The sequence below is a fragment of the Elgaria multicarinata genome, chromosome 2 (assembly GCF_023053635.1).
Source record: "Elgaria multicarinata webbii isolate HBS135686 ecotype San Diego chromosome 2, rElgMul1.1.pri, whole genome shotgun sequence".
Classification (NCBI taxonomy): domain Eukaryota; kingdom Metazoa; phylum Chordata; class Lepidosauria; order Squamata; family Anguidae; genus Elgaria; species Elgaria multicarinata.
The window spans coordinates 156775536-156787884 of NC_086172.1; the positions used below are offsets into that span (position 1 = coordinate 156775536).

General features: G+C 42.1%; 1 protein-coding gene across 1 annotated transcript in view; it reads left to right on the forward strand.

Annotated features, from left to right (window-relative positions):
• Nucleotides 1–12349, forward strand: part of DGLUCY (D-glutamate cyclase) — a 32385-nt gene that overhangs the window by 13156 nt on the left and 6880 nt on the right. The window contains exons 5-10 of the mRNA XM_063117959.1: nt 1573–1723; nt 3801–3923; nt 7658–7855; nt 8526–8786; nt 10380–10479; nt 11135–11283. Coding sequence (XP_062974029.1) covers nt 1573–1723; nt 3801–3923; nt 7658–7855; nt 8526–8786; nt 10380–10479; nt 11135–11283 — 982 coding nt within the window. The remainder of the gene's footprint in view (nt 1–1572; nt 1724–3800; nt 3924–7657; nt 7856–8525; nt 8787–10379; nt 10480–11134; nt 11284–12349) is intronic.

The following is a 12349-nucleotide window of genomic DNA, read 5'->3' on the forward strand; positions in this document are numbered from 1 at the left end:
CTACTAGCCCAGAACCTGAGTGTTTTATTGCTCTGTAGCTGGGGACAAGAGTTTTTTAACTTTATGGTGCACAACTCCCCCACCCCAACTCTGGACAATCAGTTCTCTCTCTCTCTCTCTCTCCTTACATTTTTTATTCTCTTTTTAAAAAACAAAAAAACCTTACTCCTTTAACAGTTCATCACTCGACTGCTCTTAGTGATAGCTTTGTTAGAATCACACAGTCTATCTTCTGGCCCCATTTTCCCTTTTCCCTGGTGTGGAGCCAAGAGGTGTGTAGGGGGGAAAATGAGCGATCACGATTTTAACATAGCTGTGATCCCCTTTCTCACGATGAACCCCACTTCATCTTGAGGAGTAACTCACAATGATGTGAGCTCCTATGGTATATTTTTATTTTTATGTCAATGACATCATATAGGTCCTGGGAGCTCACAAGTCCTGGAAGCTCACAGAATTGTGGGGTAGTGGTTAAAATGATTGTTCATTTAATTTACAAGCTTATATACTTCTGCATACCTAGGGAATTCCCCCTCTCCATGTATGTAGAACCATTAAAAACATATTTTGAGTGATCTTGTATTGCATCCAAACCTATAGGGCTTCTCTACACAAGCAAGGCTTTTACTGTTTGCTTGTGACTGGTCACTCACAGTAGTTTGCATGATGTCATCACCCCCCAAGGCCTCTCCCATGCTTTGTGACTATTATTGCCACTTTAAAGTAGTCATGGATAAGGGCCAAATATAGATCTAGAACTGCCCCAATAAAGAAGAGGGTGATGAGAGATCTGATTTTAAAAGCAAAAGTGGTATGTGGGTGAGTGGAGCTGAATCCTTCCATGAGTAATTGCCATTAATTCCATGACATCCCCCTCCCCAGTTGTTTTTCCTCAGCTGTGGATGACTTCTGGTATCAGGCCTCTGCCTGGGAGGTTAGCTGTGGGCACAGGAATTTGCACTCTTTACACAAATCTCTTTGACTGGGTCCCCCTGCCTTCCTTTTTCTAGGCAACTAGGACCGTTCCATATTCACACAGAACTGCTACTATTGCATCCATTTTGGACTTAAATAAAACCAATGGAACTATTTAGACATAGCTTTCTTAGTTGGATTGGGGCCAAACAGTATAACTTCTAAATGGTTACCATGTCATTATGACAAGACTTACAAGAAAAAAATAGTAGAAGTAGAATATATTACCAACAGAATTAAAAATTATTTCATTCAGGAGAGGCTATCCTAGCTTTCCACGACTTTCTCTTGACTTGCACTGCAGCCTATTTTGTTTTCTTGCAGGCCGTAGCTCAGGAAGAATAATACGGAAAGGCTTATTACAACCTTTAGAGAGATTTAAATCAACTGGACACATCCTGCACACTATACATTGCCTATCCTTGCTCTGGCTTGCACTTCAATGATAATTATGAGGATTTGTTCAGGATGCCCACTGAATATTATGAATGTGTTAAACATTGGCTTTATAAATTCTTCAAGTGTATATAATATTTTGAGATGAAAATGTCTTCCAATAGTTCTTAATGCCTTGATAATGTTGTTAAACTTTATCAGACTGCCGTGCCCTGTTGTGACACTGAAAATTTTCATTGTAATCTGGTAGTAACCATGAGACCTATTCCTAAAGACAAATTGGAAGTGGTTGTGCGAACCACCTATTCAATGAAAAAATCACATGGAGCACCAGTTCACATTGGTAACCCTGGTTAGTGCATTTTTAAATATATTTCTGCAATATATAATATAGTGTGTGTGTGTGTGTGTGAGAGAGAGAGAGAGAGAGAGAGAAACAGCTTTGTCTGGGTAACATTCTTCTTTATACAGAATTATAAATTTATACAGAATTACAAGAATAGACAACCAGCTTTCACACTGACATGTAAAGTAAGACTGCCATCAATTTACCATGGCTTGGGTCCAATATTACCTGGTATGAGCAGAAAGTCATTTCTTATCTCCATGGTTTCCAGCTATAGCTCCCCATGTCACAGCAGTCAGATTGATAATGAGGACCAGAAGAACCAAACATGTAAGACCAACTCTGGCCCACTTGCGCTGGCAGCTTGTATGTTTCTGAGCCAAATTCAAGGTGCTGGTTTTTATTATTATTATTATTATTATTATTTATTTATATAGTACCATCAATGTACATGGTGCTGTACAGAGTAAAACAGAAAATAGCAAGACCCTGCCGCATAGGCTTACAATCTAATAAAATCATAGTAAAACAATAAGGAGGGGAAGAGAATGCAAACAGGTACAGGGTAGGGTAAGCAGGCACAGGGTAGGGTAAAACTAACAGTAGAAAGTAACAGTAGAAGTCTGCACAACATCAAGTTTTAAAAGCTTTAGGAAAAAGAAAAGTTTTTAGTTGAGCTTTAAAAGCTGCAGTTGAACTTGTAGTTCTCAAATGTTCTGGAAGAGTGTTCCAGGCCTAAGGGGCAGCAGAAGAAAATGGACGAAGCCGAGCAAGGGAAGTAGAGGCCCTTGGGCAGGCGAGAAACATGGCATCAGAGGAGCGAAGAGCACGAGCGGGGCAATAGTGTGAGATGAGAGGAGAGATAGGAAGGAGCTAGACCGTGAAAAGCTTTGAAGGTTAACAGGAGAAGTTTATATTGGATTCTGAAGTGAATTGGAAGCCAATGAAGAGATTTCAGAAGCGGCTCTCATGACATGAATTGACCCACACACTATGCTCAGTATCCAGGGCCCTCCTCTGGCTGCCTCCTCCAAGGGAAGCTCGGAGGGTGGCAACAGGAAAGAGGGGCCTTCTCGGTGGTTGCCTCCCATTTATAGAATGATATCCCTGACGAGATCCACCTGAGAGAAGAGAACAGTTTTAACATGGCGCTAATATTGTTACCTTTTTGGTGCCAGGTTAAAACTGCTCTCCTTTCAGGCATTTTGCAGCCTATAATGAGTTTTAAATTAGGTCTTGGATCATTTTGGCTGATGGTTTTAACAATTTTTTTTTTAGATATTTGCTGTCTCTGTGTGTGTTCCATGTAAATGCTTTTCTTTTTGTACTTTATTTTATGTAAATACTTTTCTTTTTGTACTTTGTATAATGTGTTTTAATGGTTTTTAATTTTTGTGAACTGCCCAGAGAGCTTCAACTATAGGGCAGTATAGAAATGTAATAAATAAATAAATGAAATATAAGATTCATTAGGAGGGTAGTGTGCCAACTGGAAAGTGTACATGGCTCGTCTAACATGCCAAGCTTTGAATGGTATTTTAGCCTCAGTGGAGCAAACTTTGTTGTCACAGGTAACAGCCTCTTTGGATTAGGCTTTTAGGAGTCAGTAAAAGGACTTATATTATGGTGTGCTAGTGAAGCCTTTGACACCCATTGGTTTAGCTGATTTGATGTCATGGAAGATAGTAATTGGAAGCACACAATTGATGCCTTCTGTGACAAAAAGAAAAGTTGTTGGTTTAATAGGAACTAATACTTTACCCAGGCCATAGGGACAGGAGTTGGTTTGAGAAGTGTGAAGAGGTCCCAGAAGTCATGGAAGCTAAATGTAAAGAATGGTAACATCACCATTGCAAAGTTACGTACTTACCTGTCCACAAACAGGTCTTTAGACTGCAGTCCTGTAGTCCCAGGGCTTACCTGGGAGTAAGCCCCACTCAATGAGACTTTCTTCTGAGTAGATATGTGTAGGGTTGCTCCAATAATTGTTCTTTTACAATATTATTCCAGTGTTATTTTCTTTTACTTTAAATCATTACTTCTGGTACGATATTAATGTGCTTTTATCATTTCTGAATTACAGTTTTGTTGGGAATCCGAGACCTTTCCAGCCCAGACTATGGTGACACTGTACAGGCTCATCTTGGGGATGTTCCAGTCTTCTGGGCCTGTGGGGTGACGGGGGTAGAGGCTGTCAGCAATTGCAGTATGTGTATAGTAAGATTATTATAATAATTTATAATAATTATAAATGCTCTGTTATAAATACTCAGTAAAATGTAGATATAACCACCACCACCCAAAAAAGAAAAGAGTGGACACACTTGTTTTCCTTTGAGAGTCCATATACTGCCCTACTGTCTCAGAATTAAACTTACAGAGAGCCTTTCAAAAAGTTGTAGTACACTTAGGGCCTTGCTAGACCTCAGTGAGAATCCGGGGGAGAGGAGGGGAGACCTCGCGTTATGAATAACACGATATCTTACTCTTATTCAGACGTGAGCCGTGACGAGCTCTGGAGGAGAGCCGTTGCGGCCGCCATTTTTTTTAAAAAAAAAGCGGCAGGACGCAGGAAAGGTAAGTAGGAGTTGTTGTTTTTAATTCTTCTTCCCCCGCCCGCCCCCCTGGCCCCGTTCTCCAATCCCCCGCCCCCGTTCTCCTTCCCCCACCCACCCGCCTAGCCCCGTTCTTCCCCCACCCGGCCCCATTCTCCTTCCCCCGCCCACCCCCCCATCCGCGATGTTTGATCCCCCGCCCAATGTCCCCCCCACCTGCAATTCCCCCCCGATGTCCCCTGGGCCATGATTCCCCCTGATCTCCCCGGCCTCCATTTCCCACCCGCCCTGCATATCCCCACTGTAGCCCTGATGGCCGCAGCGCTCCTGTGGAGCGCTGCGGCCCGTCCACCGCTTTTCCCAGCTACTCAGGAGTAAATCCAATAGCTGGGAAAAGCGGCCGACCTGGCTACACACCCGCGGTCCTGGCCTCAGCCCAACCTGAGGTCCGGACCGCAGGAAGAACCGCGCTATAAGTGATTCCCGTTAGCACGGTGCCAGGGCGGCTCGAGGCCTGGCTGAGGCTGGGATCCCCTGTGCGTCATCTGGATGCACAGGGGTGAGGACAGGCCTCACACCGCGCTAACCCCTGGTCTAGCAAGGCCCTTAGTAGAATACTACCACAGGTAGAAAAGTTTATTGGTGCATTGTGTTTCCTTAATTAGCTTCCCTTTATATTAGCTTGAAATAAACATTATCTAGATCCATTTCAGTCCTGCTTCAGGCCTTGTTTTGGGACAGAGACAGCTTTGGTTGTATAGATGGATGTTCTGTACTAGAACTGCACAGAGCGAGTGTGTCCTTGTTGGTTCTGCTGGATCTCTCAGTGGTGTTCATTACTATCAACAACGTTATCATTTAGGATTATCTGACCAGCATGTTTCTGGAGGATTGTTTCAAGAAGTTGCTACTGTGGGAACCTGTTCAATATCTTAATTGTTGGCCTATAGAGTCCCTTGTCCTTCTATTATGTCCCCCATACTATGTAACATCCACCTGAAGGTGCTAGGAGTTGTTGTTCAGCGATCTGCAGTGTGTTGCCATCAATATTTATTTATTTATTTATTTAAGGATTTTTATGCCGCCATTCAGCCAAAAAAGGCTCTCATGGCGGCTTACAAAAGTATTTCTTGACAGTCCCTGCCCACAGGCTTACAATCTAAAAGACATGACACAAAAGGAAAGGGGATTGGGAGGGAGGAGGAGGAGGGGGGAAAGGAAAGCAAACTCAGGCACTACAATCTTAGTTGGAAAGTTCAGCAGTTACAGGTGACAGCAGGAGGGAGGGGGCTCTCAGCTGGAGCTGGACCCAGGCACGGTGGAGAGGTGCCTGGCTGCTGCTTCCTCCCTCTCTGGTGGCCTCTGCAGTTACAGTTGGTAGCAGGAGGGAGGGGGCTCTCAGCTGGAGCTGGACCCAGGCACGGTGGAGAAATGCCTGGCTGCTGCTTCCTCCCTCACCGGTGGCCTCTGCAGAGACAGTTGGTAGCAGGAGGGAGGGGGCTCTCAGCTGGAGCTGGACCCAGGCACGGTGGAGAAATGCCTGGCTGCTGCTTCCTCCCTCATGGTGGCCTCTGCAGTGGCAGTTGGTAGCAGGAGGGAGGGGGCTCTCAGCTGGAGCTGGACCCAGGCACGGTGGAGAAATGCCTGGCTGCTGCTTCCTCCCTCACTGGTGGCCTCTGCAGAGACAGTTGGTAGCAGGAGGGAGGGGGCTCTCAGCTGGAGCTGGACCCAGGCACGGTGGAGAAATGCCTGGCTGCTGCTTCCTCCCTCATGGTGGCCTCTGCAGTGGCAGTTGGTAGCAGGAGGGAGGGGGCTCTCAACTGGAGCTGGACCCAGGCACGGTGGAGAAGTGCCTGGCTGCTGCTTCCTCCCTCACTGGTGGCCTCTGCAGAGACAGTTGGTAGCAGGAGGGAGGGGGCTCTCAGCTGGAGCTGGACCCAGGCATGGTGGACAAATAGCTGCTTTGGTTGTCAATTCATTTCCGAGAATAATTCAAACATTGGTAACTACCTTTAGAGCACTAAATCGCTTGGGTCAAGGATGTCCAGGGATCATCTCCTCCCATACCAGCCTGCCCTGTTGCCTGACAGCTGCTATGGCTGGTTGGCCATGCCACGTTTGTGAAAAATCTTGCCTCAAGAGATTCATTTGGCCCCCTCTGAACTGTTTTTCATTGCATGTTTAACTTTTTTTATTCTGACAGGCATTTCATCCCACATTGAGGTTCTTATTTTAGTTGCATGTATCTGCTGCAACTAAGCCATCACTAATATTAAGGCTGACGTTCTAATGCACACTATAAGCCCCATTGGGCTTCTGAGGAAACAACACACATAGAATTGTGCTGTAAGAGTATTAATAACAATATTCTTGAAAGAATTAAGACAATCATCAGAGTCTTTTCTCTGGGCCTCCCAGCCATCAGAGATCAGGCCTTTTCGGTTGTGGTGCCTTGAAACTCTGCCCAAGGAGGCTTTCCCAATGCTGAATCTAATTTATTTTCAGCATCAGAGACTATTTTATTTGCCGAAGCCCTCTAGATTGATTGTTTATTTCAACATTAAGATTTTATTTGCTCTACTGCTATCTTAGCTTTGGATTGTATTTTATTTCATTTCTGTCAGCTGAAAAGTGTGATAAGTGCGTTTAAATCAAAAATGAAAAATATGAGAGTAAATTAGTGGGGCCCATTCTCACAGAACATCAATTACAAGTAATCAACTTAATTTCCTCCTACTAGAGTTAATGATCATTCTGCAGTCATGTATTTGAACTTAAAGCAAATACAAAGTGGATAGGAAAATCATAGTACATTGGAATTGTTGTACTGTACACTTGATTTCAACTTTTACAAATGATGGCAAAGTCCCAAGCAATGCAGATTATGCCTGAATCTCAGCTGCAGGGATTTTTGGTGCTGAGATAGCCACATCCTTGTTCCCGAATGTGGTGAAGAGTGATTCCAAGTTCATCAAATGCTCTGAAACATGACTAAGCAAAAATAAAGAGCTTATTTTGGTGGTGTTGGGCAGCTGGTTCCTTGCTTTCTGTCTTGGGGCTAAACTGGACATGATCTTAATTGCATGAATGGAATTAAAGTGAATGTTCTTGTTATGTAAATACCTACCACAGGGAAGTCTTAGCATCTTCAAAGAATTGAGTTAAACTTCTCCTTTCCACTCCTTAAGGCTGTGAGGGGCTATTGCATTTCAAGGGAAGCTCCCATTTGTGCCAATTTCCCATATAATTTGGCCCTCAGCTGTGCCTTATCTTTCCTTAGTGTATGCCTGAATATATTCCCAATACCCTCCTTTCTAAAGATTTCTCAAATATTATGCCTTGCAAAGTTTTTCTTTATTGCCTTTTAAGAATTTCTTTCTTTCAGAGTCCCCATTGGCTTTCACCCATTCTCCTGGTTGCATGTTCATCACTGATTTGAAAGAGGAGGATCCTGCATGTGGTTATGGTAAAGAACTCCCTGAAGTCTATTGTATTTGTCGGAATCCTTTGCATTATAGCATCACGTCAGCAGCAGCTGTACAAAAAATCAGATGTTTAGAAGACATGATAGGAGTGGACCCAGGTAAGAGCAAAGAAAAAACCAAACCCAGAATCATTGTTGATATGAGTGTAAAATTGGTATCAAAGAAAGGTTATCTGTAGTACATTTTCCTTCAGTAATTCTACCAAAGGGGAAATCAAGACACTGAATCCAGGCACCATGTAGGAGTCCATTTCCAAACTAGCGCTCACAAGTGCTGAAAGATCCAGGAATACATGGTTCCCGTCCACTGACGTGTTTATTACAAAGTCAATATAAATGAGTGAGTAAAGTTAGCCAAAGCCTTAAAAGTGATGACTAATGGATAGCTTGTATCTCTACTACCTCAGTGTTCCTAAACAATTTTGAAGGACATGAGTAAGTTAGAGATTCTCAGTGTTCAGTACAAATCGGTAGAAAAGCAAAGGGAAGCCAAAGTGAATAACTTCTGCAAGAACTGGAGCCACCAAACTACTTGCATTGTGGTATTGGCTAGAATAAAGAGCTAGCATAGTAGTAGTGTGGTTTTCTTCTCTTCCATGCTGCCTTTTACATTTGTTAGTATGCAAATTCCTATGGATCAGCATTCAGCATGGATTAGTCCATATTTGAAAGGCATAGGTGAATGCTACGTCAGTAAACATGTTAATAGCAAAGTAATCTGCTCAGGAATGATCTCAGTCTTAAAAAAAAATGTTCCCTCCATGTTTAGGGGACAGAGGTGTGCAACATTTGTGTACTCAGGATGAACTTCTGAAGGCGTGTCTGTCCATTTCCCATGCACAGTCGGTGTTGATCACTACTGGATTTCCTACCCATTTCCAATATGAGCCACCAGAAGAGAATGACGGACCTCCCGGAGCCATTGCAATGGCAGCTATATTGAAGGCCTTAGGGAAAAATGTTGTCATAGTCACTGATCAAAGAGCTCTCAATTTAAATAAAAAAATTATCAAGGAAGCCGTTGAACAAGGTATGGTATGGCCTTCTACTTTTGTAACTTTTGTAATTTTGCCCCTTCCTGCCATAAAGTCTAAGACAGTAATTCCCAAAATAGATGCCCTGGCATATTAGTGTGTGATGACAGTACTGCTAATGTGTTGTGAGAAATTTAACAAAACAGGTAAAGACTCCTGTGAGTACCAAAGTCAATACCCAGCTGAGTCTGCCTGCTATGGTCTTGCCTCTTTCCAATCAGCCTCCACTGAGAGCAGGTAATTCTGTTGCATTTCTATATCAAGTCTGATTGGATCATCCAGTTATTCCCACTGCAGAAATCCAGCAGGATTGCCTGTCCTCGGCAGGTGTTGTCCATTCTACCTTATGCATGAGGTCATGGCTCCTCCAATTGTAATTCAGAAATCTCAGTTATCAGAAATTTAGAAAACACTAGAGATGGTGACAAATTGTAGAATTAGGAAATCAGAAATAAGCAGTCCCAGTTCAGCATTCCTAGGCCCATTACAAACTAAGCTGAAAGCCCACTGATATTTGGATCATGTTTGTGCCGCTAACCACTCCTCCTTCGAATCTCCATCCTCCCAAGAAGACTTACCATTTGCGAAGGAGAAGGGAACTAATGGCTGGTTTCAGGAAAAGGCTTATAGGCTTCATCCTTAGGACTTTGAAGCTCATAAGCATGCTCTGAAGTGTATGTTACTGCTGGTGTATGTCAGAGTTGTAGTTTCCAAAGTTGTGTATGTCAGAGTTGTAGTTTCCAGCCCAGGTCATTTATTTGGTCCAAGGGGCTTTAGAAACTACCATTAACATGCACCTTGGTGGCAACAGGCTCTCATACATAGGCCTCAAATCTGAGGCCTACAAAACCTCTCCTGTTGCTTGTTGGCCCTCTCTGCCACCAGGTACCCCTTCCACAATGATATTTGAAAATGGAGGGACTGGTTGGGAAGGCTGGAGTCAGTTAAGAAAATGGGGATAGAAGCTCACCCTTTATGCGCTTGTCACCACATGCGCATAATTCAGCCTAATCACGTTGTGAATTTCCCACCCCACAAGTGGATGTGTTGTGGGGGAATTGGGGAAACTTAAAATGTGAATCATGTGGTGAGTATTTCTAGATGTTACAGGGAACCATTTTCAACAGTATCCCCATGCAGTTCACTGACATTACAGTTTACATCAATTAAATACTCCATCCAAAATCTTGTAGAATCTAATCACCCCATGTGATTAGGACATGATCTAGGAAAACTTAAAAATTGATTTGAAGGCAGAGAATTAAGCACATCTTTAACTCTCTCCCATTGAAATAAGTAGGACATGCAACTGCTTAATTTTGGCTTGATGACACCTCTAGTGATATTGCAAAGAAGTGTATAATTAAAGCATATTTGTACATTAATCCTACGATTTTGCAAGAGGACAGGGTCCCAAAACGTTTGAACATAGAGCTTAGCACAATTTAATTTTGGGGAAGATAAAATGAGCTGCTGATAAAATGTGAAAAGTGCAAGGAAATAAATTCATTATTTTGTGATCCTAGCTGTCTTTTTCTTCTACGCTGAATAATTTCACTGAATATATTTTTTATTTCCATATACTCTAGGGATACTGGATACACCAATCCCTATAATTAGCTATCATAGTGATTCTGCAGATTCAGCTTTGCAATTTTTATGTGAAGATGGAAATAAAGAGAAGCCCAGGTATGTTACCAAAAAAGCAAAAGAATGCCAAACCCAGGAAGACAATGTTTTTTACTCTCATGGCAGTCTTTCAGCCTTTCTATCAGGGAAAGCGGATGGAAAGAACAAAAGATTGAGGTGGAAAGCAGGAGAAGAAGCAAGTTGTTGATAGAGAGAATAGTCTATTTATTGGTGAATAATCTTACCCAGATCTTATAGACAGGAGGATGTATTGCATACCCTTGCAGCAACTGGAGGACATGTTAGGGAATTGGTGTGATACGGGGAATGTAGAAGAAGAAGAAAGAAAAAAAGAAACAGAAAAAAGAACAAGTTAGAAGAGTGGAGGATACTGTTTATAGTTTTAAAATAACCTGTCAATGCTTTGGTGAATAGCTGTAATAGAATAATAATAAACTTAGCTTAATCAGCCCGCTTAGTGTTTTCAGTATTACGACAAGCTGGAGAGTAGGTGGGTGTTTGTTAAATAAAGAACATTCCTCACAATACATGGCATGAAATATCAGAAGTGTGTGCATTGGCTTTCAAATCCACTCACACTTTATCCAGTGTGTCATTTGGTGACATTCAAGAGCAATGTTAGATGAAGCAAGGCCATCCGTTAGCAATGAATTTTGAATCCATTTCTCATAATATTCATATTCATTTTAATTAGATTTCATCACCTGATAGCAATAGAGCGTGCTGGGATGGCTGCTGATGGCAATTATTACAATGTAAGGAAAATTAACATTAAGCATTTAGTGGATCCCATTGATGAACTCTTTCTAATTGCACAAACTATCCCTGGAATTACTACAACAGGTAAGTGCCAATATTTCTTCAGTGGCCCGAAAAGTATACTACTATTATTACATACTAGCTGGAAAATCAGGATTGGTGTCCATTATGCAAAGTTGGGAATTGTGCATCTTGCATATGTAGCACAACTGATGAGGCGTCTGGATTGCAGCTCAAGATTTGTTAAGGAGTTGGTCTGGCAATGCCTAGTTACCTTAAATAAGTTCAGGTCTTCAGGGTCATACAGATAGAACTCTCAGTCACAGTAAAATATCTCATACCAGGCACTTAATTACTTATGTACTATACCTCTAAATACAGATATTCTTTCAAGTCACTTTTCTAGAATATATATTGCCTTCTAAATTTAATTAATCATAGCTATGTGATATTTACCAGACTCAAATAGAAAATCACAAGAGTCAAATATTGGAATGCTATACTGCTATATTTTAGAAAATAAACATTTTCCATTTCCCAGTTTTTTTCTGGCTTGTCAGATTTGTTTATTTATTTATTTATTTATTTAATTACATTTATATACCGCCCCACAGCCGAAGCTCTCTGGGCGGTTTACAACATTTAAAAATGCATCTTTAAGATGCAATGTTTGCATCTTCTTGGGTGTTTGAATCAAGTTGTTAAATATTTGGAGTAGAGTGTTCCCCACCCCCAGAGACATTTGCGTGTAACCAAGCATAGTTGATATTTCAAAATACATTTTAAATAATATCCTCTTGTTACTGATATTATTATTAACTCCTTATGACAATTAAGTCTTTTTACAGACCAGTCCTCTTGGTTTGTTTACCCATACTGACTTGACCCTAGGGCTTGGGAAGAAAATGTCACCAGATCTTCCAGCAGTGTTTGTTAGTTATTTTGTATATTTGAAGCATTGAAGATTAGCACAGGGTCTTACCAAGGTGCTGGCAAGGATGCATTAGCCCAGCCTTTCCCAACCTGGTGCCTTCTAGATGTGTTGGATTGCAACTTCTGTCATTCCCAGTCGGAATGGGAATGGTTGGATTTGCAGCCCAACACATCTGGAGGGCAACAGGTTGGGGAAGGCTGCCTTAACTCTTTTGCC